The sequence below is a fragment of the Cygnus olor genome, chromosome 1 (assembly GCF_009769625.2).
Source record: "Cygnus olor isolate bCygOlo1 chromosome 1, bCygOlo1.pri.v2, whole genome shotgun sequence".
Lineage (NCBI taxonomy): Eukaryota > Metazoa > Chordata > Aves > Anseriformes > Anatidae > Cygnus > Cygnus olor.
The window spans coordinates 207,571,673-207,589,703 of NC_049169.1; the positions used below are offsets into that span (position 1 = coordinate 207,571,673).

At 61.9% G+C, this 18,031-nt stretch overlaps 2 protein-coding genes across 6 annotated transcripts in view; both read left to right on the forward strand.

Annotated features, from left to right (window-relative positions):
* ARHGEF17 (Rho guanine nucleotide exchange factor 17) overlaps positions 1-4,300 on the forward strand; it is a 36,598-nt gene extending 32,298 nt beyond the window's left edge. Inside the window, exons 20-21 of the mRNA XM_040544651.1 lie at positions 1,148-1,390; positions 3,606-4,300. Coding sequence (XP_040400585.1) covers positions 1,148-1,390; positions 3,606-3,796 — 434 coding nt within the window. The 3' untranslated portion in view covers positions 3,797-4,300. The remainder of the gene's footprint in view (positions 1-1,147; positions 1,391-3,605) is intronic.
* A 946-nt stretch (positions 4,301-5,246) lies between these two features.
* Positions 5,247-16,528, forward strand: RELT (RELT TNF receptor). Of its 5 annotated transcripts, XR_005816212.1 has the most exons (12): positions 5,247-5,405; positions 8,999-9,234; positions 10,010-10,084; positions 10,193-10,353; positions 10,462-10,547; positions 10,794-11,018; positions 11,268-11,348; positions 11,447-11,528; positions 11,658-11,873; positions 11,969-12,104; positions 14,032-14,442; positions 16,259-16,528. XR_005816212.1 is itself a non-coding variant. In XM_040544652.1 (11 exons), the coding sequence occupies exons 2-11, from the start codon at positions 9,205-9,207 to the stop codon at positions 12,528-12,530; spliced, it is 1,245 nt and encodes a 414-aa protein (XP_040400586.1). In that variant the 5' UTR covers positions 5,247-5,405; positions 8,999-9,204; the 3' UTR covers positions 12,531-13,096. The 5 variants fall into 5 exon arrangements, 4 of the variants coding, with proteins under 4 accessions (XP_040400586.1, XP_040400589.1, XP_040400588.1 ...); XM_040544652.1 differs by lacking the exons at positions 14,032-14,442; positions 16,259-16,528 and adding an exon at positions 12,378-13,096; XM_040544655.1 differs by lacking the exons at positions 14,032-14,442; positions 16,259-16,528 and adding an exon at positions 12,483-13,096.
* Positions 16,529-18,031: the final 1,503 nt, after the last annotated feature.

Below are 18,031 nucleotides of genomic sequence, written 5' to 3' on the forward strand. Positions count from 1 at the left end.
TCCCATGCAGCAATAGCACCACACCTGGGTGTCTGCAAACCCCGTGCAGAAAGAGTGGGTGCTGCAAAACGTCATGCAGAAATCAGGCAGCAGGTGCAAAATGCCATGCAGAAATAGAGTGGGTGCTGTGACATGCCACACAGAGATAGAGGGGATGCTGCAAAATGCAGAAATCAGGCAGCCAGTGCAAAATGCCATGCAGAAATCAGGCAGCAGCTGCAAGATGCCATGTAAAACCAGGTGGGCAGCTACAAAATCCCATGCAGCAATAGCACAACACCTGGATGGTTGCAAAATGCCTTGCAGAAATAGAGCGGGTGCTGCGACATGCCACACAGAGATAGAGGGGATGCTGCAAAATGCTATGCAGGAATCAGAAAGCAGCTGCAAAATGCCACACAGAAATAAAGTGGGTGCTACAAAATGGCATGCAGAAATAGAGAGGATATTGTGAAATGCCATGCAGAAATAGAGTGAATATTGCGAAACGCCGTGCAGAAATAGAGGGGATGCTGTAAAATGCTATGCAGAAATCAGAAAGCAGCTGCAAAATACCATGCAAAACCAGGCAGGCAGCTACAAAATCTCATGCAGCAATAGCACAACACCTGGGTGGCTGCAAAATGCCATGCAGAAATAGAGGGGACGCTGCAAAATGCCGAAATCAGAAGGCAGGTGCAAAATGCCATGCAGAAATAAAGTGGGTGCTGCAAAATGCTGTGCAGAAATAGAGCGGGTGCTACAAAATGCCATGCAGTAATCAGGCAGCAGCTGCAAAATGCCATGCAAAACCAGGCAGGCGGCTACAAAATCCCATGCAGCAATAGCACAACACCTGGGTGGCTGCAAACCCCGTGCAGAAATAGAGTGGGTGCTGCAAAACGCCATGCAGAAATCAGGCAGCCAGTGCAAAATGCCATGCAGAAATAGAGAAACGGCTGCAAAATGCCACGCAGAAACAAAGGAGCAGCTGCAAAATGCCATGCAGACATAGAGCGGGTGCTGCGAAATGCCATGCAGAAATAGAGCGGGTGCTGCGAAACGCCATGCAAAACCAGGCGGGCAGCTGCCAAACGGGGGGTGCGCGGGGCGGGCTCAGCACCCGTCTCGGGGGGGGGGGAACGCTGACGGCGCGGCCCGCCCGCAGGCTCGGATGCCATCATCCGGCAGCACAAGGCGGCGTGCCTGCGCATCACGGCGCTGCTGGCGTGCAAGGAGCTGCTGTGGATCGGGACGAGCGCCGGCGTGGTGCTGACGCTGGCGCTGCCGGCCAAGGCGGCCCCGGCGCTGGTGGGGCTGGCGCAGGGGCACACGGGGCACGTCCGCTTCCTGGCCGCCATCCCCCTGCCCGACGGCTTCGACCTCCTCTTCCCGCTGCCCGGGCACGCGGGTAGGCGGGGCTTAAAGGGGTGGGCGGGGCTAAAGGGGGTGGGTGGGAGGGGCTTAGCGGGGTGGGAGGGGCTAAAGGGGGTGGGAGGGGGCGGAGGGAGTGGGCGGGGGTTAATGGAGTGGGCAGGGCTAGAGGGGTGGTGGGAGGGGCTAGAGGGGGTGGGCGGGGCTAATCCGTGGGGGCGGTGCTTAACGGAGTGGGAGGGGCTAAAGGGGGTGGGAGGGGCTAAAGGGGTGGGCGGGGCTAAAGGGTTGGGCAGGGGTTAATGGAGTGGGCAGGGCTAGAGGGGTGGTGGGAGGGGCTAGAGGGGGGTGGGAGGGGCTAAACGGGGTGGGAGGGGCTTAACGGGGTGGGCGGGGCTTGGCGGGGTGGGATGGGGTAGAGAGGTGGTGGGAGGGGCTAAAGGGGTGGGTGGGGCTAGAGGGATGGTGGGAGTTAATGGAATGGGCAGGGCTAGAGGGGTGGTGGGAGGGGCTAGAGGGGGGTGGGAGGGGCTTAAAGGGGTGGGCGGGTCTTAACGGGGTGGGAGGGGCTTAACGAGGTGGGAGGGGCTTAACGGGGTGGGAGGGGCTAGAGGGGGTGGGCGGGACTAGGGATAAGGGATGGGGCTGGTGGGGACAGGATAAAGGGGGTGGAAGGGGATAAATGGTGGGTGGGGCTAAAGGGAGTGGGCGGGGATAAAGGGGTGGGAGGGGCTTAACAGGGTGGGAGGGGCTAGAGGGAGTAGGAGGGGCTAAATGGGGTGGGAAGGGCTAGACGGGGTGGACGGGGGTAGAGGGAGTGGGTGGGGCTAGGGGTAAGGGATGGGGATGGTGGGGGCGGGGGATAAAGGGGAAAGGAAGGGGGGTGGGCGGGGCTAAATCGGGTGGGAGGGGCTTAACGGGGTGGGCGGGGGCAACATGGGTGGGGGCTAATTGGATGTGAGGGGCTAATTGGGTGAGGTGGAAAGAGGGGTGGGCAGGGCTAAAGGGATTGGGGTGGCTAGCGGTGGGAGGGGCTAATTGGATGGGCGTGGCTAAATGAGGTGGGAGGGGCTAGAAGGGGTGGGCGGGGCTAGGGGCAAGAGGAGGGGCTGGTGGGGGCAGAGGATAAAGGGGAAGGGAAATGGGAGTGGGCAGGGCTAAAATGAGTGGGCGGGGCTAAGGGGTGGGGCTACAGGGGGTAGGCGGGGCTTTGGGTAGGGGGCGTGGCCAACGGGGTGGCAGGGTGAAAGGGATGGGTGGGAATAATGGGAGTGGGCGGGGCTAAGGGTGTGGGAGGAGCCAAAGGTGGGCGGGGTTAGACGGGTGGGAGGGGCTAAATGAGTGGGAGGGCTAACTGGGTGGGAGGGGCTGTTTGGGTGGGAGGGGCTACATTAAGGGGGTGGGGCTAATTGGGAAAGGAGGGGCTAATTGTGGATGTGAGCTAAACGGGGTGGGAGGAGCTACATAGGAGTGGGAGGGGCTACACGGGAGTGGGGTGGGGCGGGGTGTGGGAGGGGCTAAATGGAGGGCGGGGCTAAACAGAAGTGGGAGGGGCTAAATGGGAGGGGCTGGTTGAGTGGGAGGGGCTATGTGGGGTGGGAGGGGCTAATTGGGGTGGGAGTGGGCTAATTGGACTGGGAGGGGCTACATGGAGGTGGGAGGGGCTACATGGAGGTGGGAGGGACTAATTAAGGTGGGAGGGGATAATTGAGGTAGGAGGGGATAATTGGGGTGGGGGGCTATTTGGGGTGGGAGGGGCTACATGGAAATGGGTGGTGCTAACTGGAGTGGGAAGGGCTAATTGGGGTGGGAGTGGCTACATGGGAGTGGGAGGGGCTAATCGGAGTGGGAGGGGCTACATGGGAGTGGGAGGGGCTAATCGGAGTGGGAGGGGCTACATTGAAGTGGGAGGGGCTACATTGAAGTGGGAGGGCTAATTGGGGTGGGAGGGGCTACATTGAAGTGGGAGGGGCTAATCGGGGTGGGAGGGGCTACACGGGAGTGGGAGGGGCTAATTGGAGTGGGAGGGACTACACGGGGTGGGAGGGGCTAATTGGGGTGGGATGGGGCTACATTGAAGTGGGAGGGGCTAATCGGGGTGGGAGGGGCTAATTGGGGTGGGAGGGGCTAATCGAAGTGGGCGTGGCTAATTGCAGTGGGAGGGGGCTAAATGAGGCGGGAGGGGCTATTTGGGGGGCAGGAGGGGCTAATTACGGCAGGAGGGCCACCTCCCAGCTCTCTGTGCCCCCCAGGCCCCGAGCAGCCGAGCGACGCGGAGCCCCGGGACCCCGCTCGCCCCCGCGCCCCCAGCCTGGCCCTGCCCAAAGCCAAGATGCTGGTGATCAGCGGCGGCGACGGCTACGAGGATTTCCGCCTGACCAGCAGCAGCGAGACCGTGGGCCGCGACGACAGCACCAACCACCTCCTCCTCTGGCGGGTGTGAGCGGCCGGGGACTCCCCCCCCACCCCGGGACCCCCCCCACCACCACCACCGAGGACCACCCCCCCCTGCCCCAGCACGTCTCATCTCCAGCCCGGCTGCTCTCTGTGTGCTCTGGGGGGGGGGGGGGGGGGGGGGGGGGGGGGGGGGGGGGGGCCCCCCCCCCCCCCCCCCACCCCGCCCCCTGGGCGCCGCTTTTTGGGGTGTGGAGAAAGGGGAAGGGGGGGGGGGGGGGGCACGTTCTTGCTTGGGAAGGAGCTAACGAAGCCTTTAACGAGCATCCCCGGGAACGGACGGCGGGAGGACATCGTCGCCCTGCCTTGTTCTCCCCGGTTTTGTGTGTGCCTGCTTCGGGGGGGGGGGGGGGGGGGGTGAAATGGGGGGGGCTGCTGCACGGCGGTGACCCCCCCCCCCCCAACTCCGGGACCGCCCCAGGGACTGTGCGGCCCCCCCGGGCCTCCCGCTAACCCGCTCGCTCCATCGCCAGCACCCAGATAGCTCTGTTTGTTTGTTCGTTTGTTTTAAATATATATATATTATATATATAAATATCCCTATTTATTCGGGGGAGGGGGGGGCGCAGCCTTGGGAAGAGGAGCTGGAGAGCGCAACGGGGGCAGAAATGGCAATTTTGGGGTTCAGAGCAGATTTTTCCCCCCAGACTGGGGGGGGGGTTTGGATGCTGGGAACATGCTGGGACACAGGCAAAAAGGTCCCCAAATCACTGCCGGACCCCACAAAGGTTCTGGGGACACTCTGGGGACACGCTGGGGCTGCAGGGAGGGGAGCATGGAGGGGAAGGGGATTTATTTATTTATTTATTTATTTTTTTCTCCCCCCCTCTCCACATTTCCCATGGGGTTTCGTAGCCTGTTGGTCCCCGTTGCCCACCGAGGACCCCAAAACTCCCTGCTGTGCCCTATGGGGACTCTGCCATTAAAGGTCACCTGTGTCGGATGGTCACGGGCTCGTCCTTAGGATGGGGACCCCCCCCCCGGGGGGGTCCCCTCGAGCCCCCCAGGGCTGTCCGCGATGAAGACTCCGGTGGGAGGAAGAAAACCCCATGCGGTGTGATCCCAGAAGGCCAGGCTGGGGGTGTCCCCCTGGGGGAAGGGGCCAGGATTTTGGGGCTCAATGGGGGCCAGCACCCATGGGTGCCCCCGCAGCACCCCCCCACCCCCAAAAAAAAAATTTGGGCCCAAAAATAAATTAAAAATTTCAATTTTCTTCAAATCCCCAGATCCGTGGGGTCTTCGCCCACCCCGATTTTAATTTTTCCCCCGTTTTTTTCCCCAAACCCCCCCCGGGGGGGGGGGGGCTCATCCCACGCCCCCCCCCCCACTCCCCTCCCCCGCCAGGCGGCGCTGCCCGCGGGAATGGGCGGGTGGGGGGGGGATCCTCGTGGCGTGGCGCTGACGTCACAAAGAGGGGGGAGCCCCGCATTGTGACGTCAGGAAAAGGGGCGGGGCCGGGGGGGCCGAAGCGCGCCACCGGCTCCATTCATAAAGCAGCGGCCGCGGGGGCGCCGCCTGGGATGGGGCGGCCCCGAGGGGACCCCCCCGCTGCCACCCCCCGGCGTCACCCCGGTGTCACCCCCGCAGGGGGGGGACAGGTGAGTGTCCCTCTTCCCCCCGCGCGGGTATTTCCACGGGGGGAGGTTGTTCTGGGCTGGGGGGGGCTCGGGTTGGGGCTGTAAAAGGGGAATTTTCCCACCCCGGGGGGGGGCGAGAAGGGTTTTTTTTTTGGGGGGGGGGGGGGTCGGGGGAAGGATGCCCCTTTTGGGGGCTGGCTCCGTGCGTCGCGCTTCTTGGAAAAGCAGAGAAAAAAAGGAAAAACGGAGAAAAAGATAATCGTAAAAGGGGGGGGGGCGTATTGATTGCCGTCCCCCTTGCCCTCGAAGTGGCCTGGAGCCCCCCCCCCCCCCGGCTTCAGCCGCACCACAAATATAGGGCAGAAGTGGAGGGGAGAAAGTAGGTTATGAGGAACTCTGCGGTAACCAGCTGGGAAAACAGGCAGGGACTGTGGGGTTTTGTGTTTTCTTCTTTTTTCTTTTTTTTAATTTTTTTTTTTTTTTTGATGGGGGTGGAAAATCCCAGCCAAACGTGCTTCTGGTGAGGGGCTGCCACCCTCAGCGGGGGCTGGAGGGACCCCCGCCTGCTCTCGGCACTGCCTATGGGATCCTTATGCCTCCGCACCGCGGTCTCACGAAGGTTTATTTGTTCTCCCCAGCCCTAAAGGGGCCCCGGGGGGGGTTGCGATGGGGTCGAGCTTGGACCTGTCGGGGGGTCAGAAAATCCCCGCCTCGTGCTGCTCAGGGGGCCAAAGTGGTCCCCAAGTGCTGTTCCCAAAGGGTTTCTGCACAGTTGTTCCTTTTTCTGCTCGGCTGAAACCCATGGGGAGGGGAAACCCTGCCCCAAATCCCTGTGGGCAGCCTTGGGTTAAGGGGGGGGGGGGGGGGTAGGAATAAAGGGCTTGTTTTATTGGGGGGGGGGGGCTGCTGGCCCCGAAACCGCCTGCGCCCTCGCTGCGCTGGGAGGACGCGGGGTGAGCAGAGGTCAGCTTTTCCCAAAAAATCTTCCCAGTCCGGTGCTGGCGAGGCTGGAGGTTTGCTTTCCACTTTTTATTTTGGGTTTTTTTCGTGGCCGGGAGCGGGCAGCGCCCGGGTCCTCAAACCTTATCCCTCCCCACTGCGGCTTGGGCACCCCAGGACATCCGTCCATCCCAGTACGAAGCACATACTGGGGCCGGTGTCCTCCACCTGGGGCCGGCCCCACTGGAGCTGTTAACCCTTTTCACAGCGCGCCCCTTACACCAAAACCCTTCAAGCTCGCTTGTGTCCCGGGATGTGCGGGCTCTGCTCCCCCTTGGACGCTCCCCAAAAATCCCAGCGGGGGCCGGGGGAACCTCGGTGTGAGCAGGGCTGGGACGGGGGACGATCACCCATGGGCGCCCGCAGCGGCGCTCGGATCTGCCCATCCCCTTCCCCGTGGGGGGGACCTCAGCAAAACCCCCAAAGGGATCATTTGGGACCCATCCCAAAATCCTGAGCTGTCAGAGCCCCGAACGCCGCCGCCTCCCCGGAGGATTTAAGGGCTTCACGGCGGGTGAGGAGTCACCTCGGGGTGCCCTGCGCGGGGATCTGCATTGCAGCACCGTGTGCTGCCGCGGGATTTCCCTCTCCCTTCCCACCCCGGGGGGGCAGCTGCCCAAATTTTGGGGGACTGGGGAGCCCCACTGGCGGGTTTCGGGGCTGGGAAGGTCGATTTTGGGGTCTTTTGTAGGGGGGGGCGTGATGGGGACGAGGCTGTGGGTTTGGGGATGTTTTGGGATGGTGATGGGGTGCGGGATGCTTTGGGGGGGGTCCTGCAGTGGGGTCTGGGGAGCCACCTCCCCCTATCCAAGCTCTGTTCCACCCCCCCCCCCCCGTGCTCCATCCACCCCACAGAGCCCCACTGGGTCACCACTCCCCCACTGACTGGGAGCTACTGGGAGGCACTGGGACACCCTGACACCGCTCCTGCCGCACCAGCTGCATCCTAGGCAGCTAATTACTGCCTGGTGCTAATTACGCATTACGGTGCCAACCCCCCCCCCCCCCACTACCCAGCACACAACGACCCCTTCATCAGCAGCACCCCCAGCACTTCGGGGGGGTTTTCAGGGGTTGTCCCCGCTCTCCCACCCCATCTTCATTTATTTGATGTGGATTATTTAAAAAAAAAACAAAACAAAAAAAAACTTGATTTATTATTTCGGTGACCCGCCACGAGGCTGGGGAGGATGCGTTATCGGCTCGCTCCGGAACGGGAAATTCCTGTGTTGAAATTTGGCACCGTTTGCTCCTTCCCCCGCCACGTTTTGGTGTCTCTGACCCCAGATGGAGTCGGGACCTGTGGGGATGGGCAGCGTTGCCCCCCTTCCCCCCCCCCCCCCCCCCCCCTCGCACCCCCAGTAAGGTTTGGGGAGGGCATCAAGCCCCCCACGGTCCCACAAACGGATGGGGGAGAGAGCCCCGTCCCCCGTCATTTTGGAGCAGCGCCAAAAGCGAAGCTACAAATCTGCAGGATTTGAGGACTTGCGGGGTGATGGCTCTGGTGCCCAGGGGGATTTGGGGTGTCTCTGGGCCCCCAGATTCCCTTCCCTGCTTCGTGGCACAGGAGGCAGAAACATCGCTCTGCGGCAAAATGATGCCTTCCAAAAGCAAAGCTCCGACCCTGTAAAACCGGTGGGTTTTGGTTTTTTTTTTTTTTTTTTTTTTAGCAATTTCTTCTTGCCCAAACCGAGAGCACCCAACAGCAAATGGGGTGCAGAGGGCGCAGCCGTGGGCGCATTGCTCCACCCATTTGTGAGCCCAGATTTGGGATTTTGCCCCCGAGGGGGCAAAAGCGTGGCGGGGATCCGCGCCAATACTCCGTGTGCAGCGCGGCGGGGCCGCCGATGTCCCCAGAAATCCCCGTTTGGGTGATGGCACCCCTTCCTTTTCCCTTTTTACGCATTGCCAGCCCCGAGGAACCCGTGGTCGGTGTCTTTCCGACCGCGTGCCGGGGCGCTTGGGTGCTCGCCAAGCCTTTTTCTGCCCCGTTCCTGGGAAAACTTCCAGTTGCCTTTTAATGATCCGCCTTTAATTAAACGCGCCGAGGCCGCGGGGAGAGCGTGGAGCTGAGCTGACGGCATCGGGGACGCCGGCTTCGGTGGCGGGGGGCGCGGGCACGGGTGCCCCCGATCCGATTTTTGTCTGCGGTCGAACTTGGCAAATTTGTCCAAATTTGCCAAATTTCCCCCCGCAGGAAGGGAGCGGGGGGCTTGGGGGGGCTGCATGGGGCTCCTGGGGGGGGTTTGAGCAGGAGCAGGTTGAGGCAGCAGTGCTGAAAGGCGCGGGAGGTGCGAGTGCTGGCTGGTTTTTGGTTCTTTTTTTAAAGCTAAAATTGGGATTTCTTTGGGTGCTGAGTCACTAAAGGCCGGGCTTCAGCTGCGCCCAAAAGGGGCTCCTGCAAAACGTGTGGGGTTTTTGGGTTTGGGTTTGTTTTTTTTTTTTTCAGTCGTGAGGGTGTTTTGCTCTATTATAAGGGAAACTTTAGGGTTTGGGAAATAACCCCAAAGCTGCCCTGCTGCAGCAAACGGGGCTGGGGAGCGCCCCGGCTGTGCCATACCCTACTTCTGTTCCTTTTACTGATTTTTTTTTTCCTTTTTTTTTTTTATTTTCAGCTGGATTGCTTCCCATAACTGCTGGCCAAGGGGGTGCTCGTGTAAAAGCACCCAAACGATGAGCCCTCGCTGTCCCCAAGACGGGAATTAGGGGAGAAGGGGGGGGGGGGGGGGGGGTCCCCGTCCCCATCCCATCCCCGTGGTGCGGAGCAGGGGGGTTCCTGGCACCGCTTCCCTGCAGGTGTCCCCCGGTGAGGAGCAGCGGGATGCGCTGGTGGCTCGTCACCGTCCTGGGGGTGAGTACGGCCTCGTCCCCCTCGCTGATGCCCTGCTGCTTGTCCCTGTCCCCTGCTTGGCTCCGAAGCCCCCGCTTCCCCCCCCCCACCCCCCCCCCCCCCCCCCCCCCCCCCCCAGGGCTGTGAACAGCTTGGAGGGGTCAGCCCAGGACGCCTGGGGACGGTGGAAATATCCCGGTGCGCTCGGGGTGGTCCCAAAATAACCCCCGTGCGCCAGCCCCGGCGGGGACGGCAGGGACAAGGACCCGCTTTGGGACAGCCACCCTGCCCCTGTGCCCGTGCCAGGGGTGCTCAGTTGGGGTTGAGGGGTTTTGTTGTGGTTTTTTTTTTTTTTTTTTTCTCCTCCTGGTTTGCTCCCGCTGCAGTGCCTGCGGCGGTTTTGCATCCGGCACGTGGCTTCTGGTGGGGTCGCATCCGGCACGTCGCTTGTGATGGGTTTGCGCCCGCTGTGGGGCACGAAATGGGTTTGCATCCGTCCCGTCACCTGCCACGGGTTTGCATCAAGCTACGGTGTGCGTTATGGGATGGATGGTGCCTGGCACGTTGCTCCTGAGGGGTTTGCATCTACCACGGCCCGGGCGTTGGGGTTGCATCCAGCGTTTTGTGAGTGGGGGGGGTTGGCACCTGCTGCGGTGCACGCAGAGGGCTCGCACCCATCCCATTGCTCGTGACACGGTGCGTGCGATGCCTTCGCATCAATCCTGCCACCACGATGGCTTTGCATCCATCACGATGCTCACGATGGGCTCAGCACCTCTCTCTGCTTCTCCCACAGGTGCTGAGCGGCCCCGGCACAGGGACCGCAGGCTGCGGGGCGCCGCGATGCCCGCCCGGAGAGGAACCCGTCGGGGTAAGCGGCGCAAAAAGCAGCGCCTCCATCCTAGGAGGCAGGAGCCGACCATGGCACGGCTGCCGTACGGGCTTCATCCATCCCTCACCTCCCTTTCCACCCGTGCAGGCGTGCGGCTTGGCACAGACCTGCCGCCCGTGCCCCCCCGGCGCTTTCTCCCCGGGGGACGCGCCGTGCGCCCCGCACACCCGCTGCCACGCCGCCAACCGGCTCCTCCTGGCACCAGGGACGGCGGCGGCCGACAGCCGCTGCGGAGGCTGCGTGCACGGGTGAGCCCTCCGCGGGGTTTGCTCCTTAGGGTGCTGGTTTGGGGGCTTTTGGGGGGTGTTGCACGAACCCGCTCCGTCCCCAGCCCTGAAGCACGCTGCACCCTGCAGGTTTTACAGCCCTGATGGCGAGAGGGAGCCCCGGGGCCGGTGCCTGCCCTGCTCAGTTGCCCCCCCCAGCACCCCGGGGTGCCCAGGTGGGTGCAGGATGGTGCTGTCGGGTGCTCGGGCTGGGAGGTTTCGGCTTTGTTGCATCGCGGGGTGTGCGATGGAGCGCGGGCAGGATCGGTGCGTGCTGTCCCCTACCCCACGTCGCTGTCACCTGGGGGCTGTGGGTGACATCCTGCCCACCCGGTGGCAGCTGAGGACGCTTCTCCTCGTGGCACACGTGGGGGAACTTTGCCAAAAAAAAAAAAAAAAAATACTTCTGGTGCTTACTGCAGGCCAGCGGCGAGCCCGGAGCGCGGCGGCACCGCGGGGGCCGGCGGGGAGCAACGGGACACGGGAGGCTCGGCCGGAGGAGGCGGCGGCGGCGCAGTCGGCCGTGCTGGCCATCGTGCCCGTCTTCTGCGCCATGGGCTTGCTGGGCATCCTCGTCTGCAACCTGCTGAAGAAGAAGGGCTACCACTGCACCGCGCACAAGGAGCCCGACCCCGGGGCCGGCACCGGTGAGCCCCGATCCCGTGCGCCCTGGGGTCTGGGTGCTGCTGCGCCCCAAACGCGGTGTGGGGTGGGTTTGGTCCCCAAAAGGGTCCCAGATTAGGAGGTGGCTGCATGTGGCCAAGCTGGGGACGCAACTGGGGCCACCCCGAGGCCACCTTGCCCTGCTCGAGCCCATCCCCATGGCTTCTGGTCCCCAAATTGTCCCTGTGGCCAGAGCTCGCCCCCGCCACCGAGCCCCCTCCGTGTGCCTCCAGGTCCCAGCTCCGTCTACCAGATCGAGGACGCCAACGAGGACACCATCGGGGTCCTGGTGCGCCTGATCACCGAGAAGAAAGGTCGCAGGGGGGGCAGGGGTTACGGGGGGGGGGTCCCCAAATAGCTGGGGAAGGGTTTGGGACCCCCAGGTGACCCTTTGCTGTCCCCCCTCCCGCAGAAAATGCCGCGGCGCTGGAGGAGCTGCTGAAGGAGCATCACAGCGCGCAGCTGGTGGCACCGGGCTGCAAACCTGCCTATAAGTGAGCCCCCCAAAACCCCACTGAGCCCCCCCCCGGTCCCACTGAGCACTCCATGGTCCTACTGAGCCCCCCCCCCCAACCCCAGTGAGCCCCCCCGCCATGTACCTGGCATCTCCTGTCCCCCCACAGGCTGCACCTCCTGCCTCAGTTTCCCCCCGCGTGCCGGCACCAGCAGCACCTGCACACGGTGCACGGCCCGGCCCCCCCCTCGGACCCCCCCTGCACCCGCTGCAGCCAGAAGAAGTGGCCCCAGGTGCTGCCGTCCCCCGTTAATGCCACCAAGGCCACCAAACCCGGGGCCAAGGCCGGCCGCCCCGGCGAGATCACCATCCTCTCCGTCGGCAGGTGAGCGCGGGGCGGGCGCACGGGGTGGGGGGGGACAACGGGGACCCCCCCCCCCCCCCTCCCCAACCCCATAGTCACGGGGTGTCCCCCTGCAGGTTTCGGGTGTCCCGTATCCCCGAGCAGAAGCCCGGCACGGCAGCGGGGACCGGGGGTGACCCGCCCCGGGGTCCCCTCCCCGTCGGCAGCGGGACGAGGCCGTCGTGGCTGAAGAGCACCGAGAGCCGCCCCGAGGTGAGGGGGGGGACACGGGGGGGGCAGCCCTGGGGTTGGGGGCATGCAGGGCTCGGGGTGGGGGGTGGGGGGGCTGGGTTACGGGTGCCCTTCTGCCCTTGGGGGTTTTTCCCGGGGGGAAACGGCGCGGCGTTGCGCCAGGCTGTTCACTCTGAAGCCTACTGATGGCAGCTCTCAGATCTACCCGGCGCTTTTGGGGCTCTCCAGCGGGGTGCAGACTCTTTTGGGGATTTATTTTTCAAGACCTAACGGGGCTTTTTTTTTTTTCGGAAGGGGCTCGTGGGCTGGGAGGTGCTGGGCGAGGGGGGCCAAGCACAGCGGGATGGGACGGACGTCGCACCCCCCACCCCCGTGACCACGGTCCCCTTCGCCTCCCAGGGCAGCCCCTCCGCGGCCAGGCTTGGGGACAGCACCCTCGCCATGTGACACCCCCGGGGGTCCCCAAATCAGCCCCGCCGCAGGGCGAGGGGCTCAGCACCCTGCAGGGTGACCCAGCACCGCCTGGGGTGACGGCAGCCAAAGAAGGGGACGCCCCAAGCCGTGTCCCCCCTCCCGGTGAGTGTCCCCAGACGGATGTCCCCAGCTCGGTGGTACCAGGACCACCGCGGCTCGCCAGGGCTCAGCACCATCCCCCCCGGGCCCTTTATGGCCGTCGGGTGATGGATTCTTAATTTTATTTTTTTTTTAAAGCCACTCGGGTTAATTTCTGGAAATGAAGTCACTAACATGGGGGACACCCCCACACACACACCCCCGTGTCACTTAGGGGACCGTGTCTCCTCCCTGTCCCCGGCCTCACTGCTGACAGCAGGCTTGGCACCAGCGCTGGCACTCCCCAGCGCCCTGTTCTGGGGCAGCGTTGCCCCTTTTTCCTATATTTATTTACCTAGCCCTTTGTGTCATGGTTTCCTAAATACTTTTTTTATTTGAAGTCTCCCGGGCTTGTTCCTGGAAATGTTAATAAACGTGCTCCATTTTGGGGCAGGAACCTAGGCTTTGATGTTTCCTTTTGTTTATTATTATTATTTTTCCCATTCTTTCTTCCCACCCGGCGTGCTTAAGGCCAGGGGTGGGTGCTGGTGGCCCTGCCCTTGTCATCACAGCAGGACCTGGGGGGGGGACTCAGTGATGTGGCCCCCCGGGGGGGGACGATCCACTGTCACCTGGAGACGTGGCCGGTCCCTTGTCCTCCCCAGCTGGCACCCGGCCTGCAGGTGGCCTTGGGGGGACGGTGACACCCCCGGGGACCCAGCAGGGAGGTCCCGTTCTGCTCTCTGAAGTGCCCCTCGCTGAAGCCACCGCATTGGGACCCATGCAGAGGGGATGTCGGGGGCCTGGGCTGGAGGGGTGGCACCACCTGCCTGTGCCCACAGACACCCGAGCGAGGAGGAGGTGGCTTCGGGAGGACACTGGGGACGTCACGGAGCCAGGGCCACGTTGGGGCTGCCCTCGATGGAGAGCCGGTGGGGCGCAGCAGAGCTCCACCAGCGGGACCCATGGGGGGCACCGGCCACCGGGATGGCTCCGGGAGAGCTGTAGGGATGGAAACCAAACATTTTTGGGAACTTCAGGAACCGACGTCCCTCTGACACCGGGTGCTCAGCACCTCAGCCCATGCAAGTCCCCTGGGGCACGACGCAAATCCCACCGTGCGCCCGGCCAAGGCTGGGCTCCATCCGAAACCCCACCACGGAGAACATCGGGGTGGCGAGGCTGTGGTGGGACCAGGGGGTCAGGTCAGCACCCTTCAGCCACCCTCCCACCCCCCCGGAGCACATTTGTGGTGTGGGGCCCTGCAGGACCACGTCACGGCACCAAAAAAGCACCAAGCACCAAACCCCCGGCGGGCTCCGTCGTGTTTCGGGTGTTTGTTTTTTTTTTTTTGGAAACATTTTTTAATAGTTATCGAATGTTCTACATCTTACAGTAAATATCGTACAGTTACAAACTCTTGGCTGAAACCCGTCAGGGAGATCACGGACTGATCTTCGGGAGGAAAGGGAACAGAAAAAAAAAAACAAAAACCAAACGAAAAAGCCAGATTTACACTTTATATTCACAAGCCGCGGCCGTGGGGCTCTCCAGCGCGTCGGTTCGAGGCCGTGTTCCCTACACACCTGGGAGACTCAGATTGGAAGACATGTTTATTTCTTTTTTTGTTATTATTAGTTTTAATATATTTTTTTTTTTGCTTAAGAGTTCCAATAATAGCTAAAAACGAGCTGATCCAAGCTGTCCTGTCGGTCGAAAGGAATTAAAACACCGATGGAGAAAGACGGACGGGGCGTGCGGGTTGGGTTTCGGCGGCTCCGTGCTGTGGGATGGGGAGGATATGGGGGTCTGCGTGATGCCCCCGTATCCCCTTTCCCCTTCCTCGCTGCATCCCAGTGGCCCCCCCCAGCCCTGCCGACTGCTGTCCCCACGGCTCCTGCCACTCGCCCTGCACCAAGGGATGGGATGCTGCGGGTTGATCGGGGTTTTTTCCTACAGACAGGACGCATCCAGGCAGTAAAAGTGGTCATCAGACCATGTGTTTTGCTGCTTTTTTTTGGAGGAAAAATCCCCAAAACCCAACGATTTGTAAGGGTCAGGCTGTGGCAAGCCAGGAAAGGCCGTGCCAAAGCTCTCCTGCTTCCTGGGCTCCTTACCAGGCTTTGCTTTGCCTGAGTTCCCCACGGGAAAGACTCGCTAGGGCACAGCGGAGAAACCATCCCGCACGGCCACCTGGATGGGGAAGGGATGGGATGGGGAGGGGAAGGGATGGGCATGGGGAAGGGATGGGGAAGGGATGGGCATGGGGAAGGGAAGAGATGGGGATGGGGATGAGGATGGGAAAGAGATGGGCATGAGGATGGGAAAGAGATGGGCATGAGGAAGGGAAGGGTTGGGGAAGGGAAGGGTTGGGGAAGGGAAGGGAAGGGAAGGGAAGGGAAGGGAAGGGAAGGGAAGGGAAGGGAAGGGAAGGGAAGGGACGGGACGGGACGGGACGGGACGGGACGGGACAAGGGGCAGCACACTGGGGACAGTCGGTGCTGGGCGGTCGCAGCCAAAAGCCAGGGTCGCAGGGAGGGGAAGGAGCCACAGCCCTCACTCAGACTGGAAATATCAGCATTTTAACAACAACAAAAAAAGGAGAAGAAAGGGAAAAAGTGGATTTACAGGTACCCCACGGCCCTTATTGCTATCTGTAGCTGGTTGGATTTTAGCATCGAAAACAAAGCCCCAAACACGAGGATTTTTCGCCCTCCGGGCAAGACCGTGCCGTGGGGGTCAAATTCCTCGGGGCGGGGGGGGGGGGGAATTCCTCGCTAGGGGGAATTCCTCAGGGCCAAATTCCTCGCTAGGGGCCGGGGGTCCTGGTCGTGTCCCCCCAGCCAGAAGCAGAGCCCCCCCCAGCCTCACTCCCCCGAAAGCGTCCGGCACCGCTTCGCCTGCCACGCTCCTCTCGTCTACAGCAAACGTCCACCGTGAAACCAGACCAGAACAGAAACTTAAAGAACACGGAAGGGTAAAAAAAAAGCGCTGAAATTACAGATTTCCAACTGCGCCGAAGCTTTACTGGGTGATTTTGGGTCATCAGCCTTGGCCAGGGCGGCATGGGGCTGGGGGTCCCGGTCCTAACCACAGCTGGGAAGGGATTTTTCTTGGCAAAATTTTCCTTTTTCCCAGAGTTTTGCCCTCTGGAGAAGCGGTGCTGCGCCCTCTGCTTCGCCTCCATCACCTCTAAAGGGATTTTAACCCCTCCTGCGAGTTAAACCTCGTCCTCCTGCCTGAATTAACTCCCGCTTGCCGTGCAGCCGCGTAAAAGTGAGCGCAGCAGCGCTCTGGTGGGACCCGACTCTTCTTCCCCCCACCGGTGTCACCCCCTGCCACCTCCCCATCCTTCACCTCCGCCGAGACTCGGAGGGTTTCCTCCTTCGTGCCCTCCTATTCCCACCCAAAATGCTGCGGCCCCCCAAAAAAAAAAACGTCACTGCCCCTTGTCACTGCCCCTTCACATCCCAGCCCCGTTAGCAAGGTCATGCTCTCTCCCCACCACCTATGAGGTGGCTTGGGTGGGGACAGCAGCGCGGTGGCCTCCTTCTGGGTGCCTTTTTCTCACCGTGGGTAACAGCAGAGGAAAAGGCAGCCCCCCCCCCCCCCCCCCCCGCCAGGAGCGAGCCCGCACCCAAAATTTGGCCTCCCCAGGGACCCCCCCCTCCACGGTCCCACAGCTCCGGTTCTCCCCGCAGGGCGCATGCAAAGGTGGCAGAGAGCTGGGTTTGGGATGGAAATGCTTCTACACCTCTGATGGAAACCCTTCTACAACCAAAACACCGACATTTGGCTGCCAAAGGGGCTCGCCGAAGCCTCTCGCCCCCACGGGCAGGAAAGGTTTTGGCTCCTCGCCCTCCGCGGGTGCCATTGAGCCAGGGGAAGGAATTTTAAAAAAAAAAAAAAAAAAAAAAAAAAAAACACCCAAACCTCATCAGATCCCACCAGCGAGGAGGAGACTCCATAACCCCCAGCTCTGCGCCATTTCTGGCACTTTCCTCCCCAAACTGAGCGTTTTTCCTTCTTCCACCCCAAAGCCCAGCATCACCTCCCGAGCCAGGGCCGGGAACCGAGGCAGTGGCACCTGCCTGCCCCCGGAGCGGCCCTGGGCATCACCAGCCAAAGTTGTAGGGCTGTTAATTTGCTTAACGAGTTTATCTCATGGCCTCCTGGCGATGTCTCAGCACTGACAGACAGCTCCCGGCACGGACACCACGCAGGGCAGGGCTCAGCCAGGTGCCAAAGACCCCAAGACCCCCGGTCTGGCCTCTACGCTGCCTCGGGGACCTCGGTGAGGCCACGCAGAGCGCACAGCAGGGATGTTTTGGTGCTGCTCAAGGGCCCCGAAACCACGGGGATGCTTCCTACCAAGGGGCTGGAGCTGTCGGAGGGCTCCGGGAGCATCGCGGAGCCCAGGGGCTGCGGGATTCGCACGCGTGCCGCGGGGCGAGCGCAAATATTTTGGCACGCTTGAGGGAAAAATCCAAAATCAATTTTTTTTCCTCTCTTAGAAAAAAAGAAGAAAGATCTAGTTTCTGGGTTTGGGGCTGAGAATTTACAAACGGCATTGTCTGCAAGCTGGAAAGCCCCCGAGACAGCGCCCTGAGCCCTCGGGCACCTCGGGGAAGCCCGGCGAGCGGGGTGCCACCGGCCGTGCCTCCCCTCCTCGCGCCCGTGGGTGAGCCAAAAGCGCCCAGAAACGGCCCCGATCCCCGCAGCCTCCACGAGCCCCTCGCCTCCGGCTGGACCCTCACCACTTGGAGGAGCATTTCTCCTCCAACCTTGGCCGTAACCCCCCCCCCAAAAAAAAAAACGGGGCAGGGGGCATCCCTCTCACCAGCCAGCCTCCGTCCCCAAAACCGCTGGGCTCCATTCCCCAGCCTCCCCACGTGCCTCCAGCCAGGCTGGGAAGGGGCTTGGGAACCTCTCACCCTGCCCAGAAGGGTCCTGGGGGGTCCTGGCCACGCCTTCCCATGGCACAAGATAATTTTTGCCCATTTTTTTTTTTCACAGCAGACCCGATGGCGAGCGGTCCTCCTACGTCCTACAAGCGCGTCACGTCGCTAGCGGTATTTCTAGTCGCTTACTCCTACCAAAGAAGGGGTGAGTTCAGCATTTCACCGCAGAGAACGCGTTAGAATCTATCACGACAGCTACCTGGAAGACACCAATTTTCCTGTAACGTGTTACGGAAGATTAAATAATTTAATGTTCTTCAACTAAAAATACACCCCAACCGAACGGGAACAAGCCTGCCTACCAGCGCTGTGCTTTTCACGTAGTACCCTGAACATCAAACCACTCTTACTAGGCAAAGAAAACCTAGGCTCTTGTCAACAACAACAACAACGGGGGAAAAAAAAAAAAATGAGAAAAAAAAAAAAAAGGAACGG

What these genes read in the sequence shown, in the direction of transcription:
- RELT (XM_040544652.1), top strand. Translation starts at nt 9,205, where the DNA reads ATGCGCTGGTGGCTCGTCACCGTCCTGGGG. An exon ending in CGACCCCGGGGCCGGCACCG is followed by an intron (nt 11,019 to 11,267) that starts GTGAGCCCCGAT and finishes GTGTGCCTCCAG; the next exon opens with GTCCCAGCTCCGTCTACCAG. An exon ending in GGCTGCAAACCTGCCTATAA is followed by an intron (nt 11,529 to 11,657) that starts GTGAGCCCCCCA and finishes GTCCCCCCACAG; the next exon opens with GCTGCACCTCCTGCCTCAGT.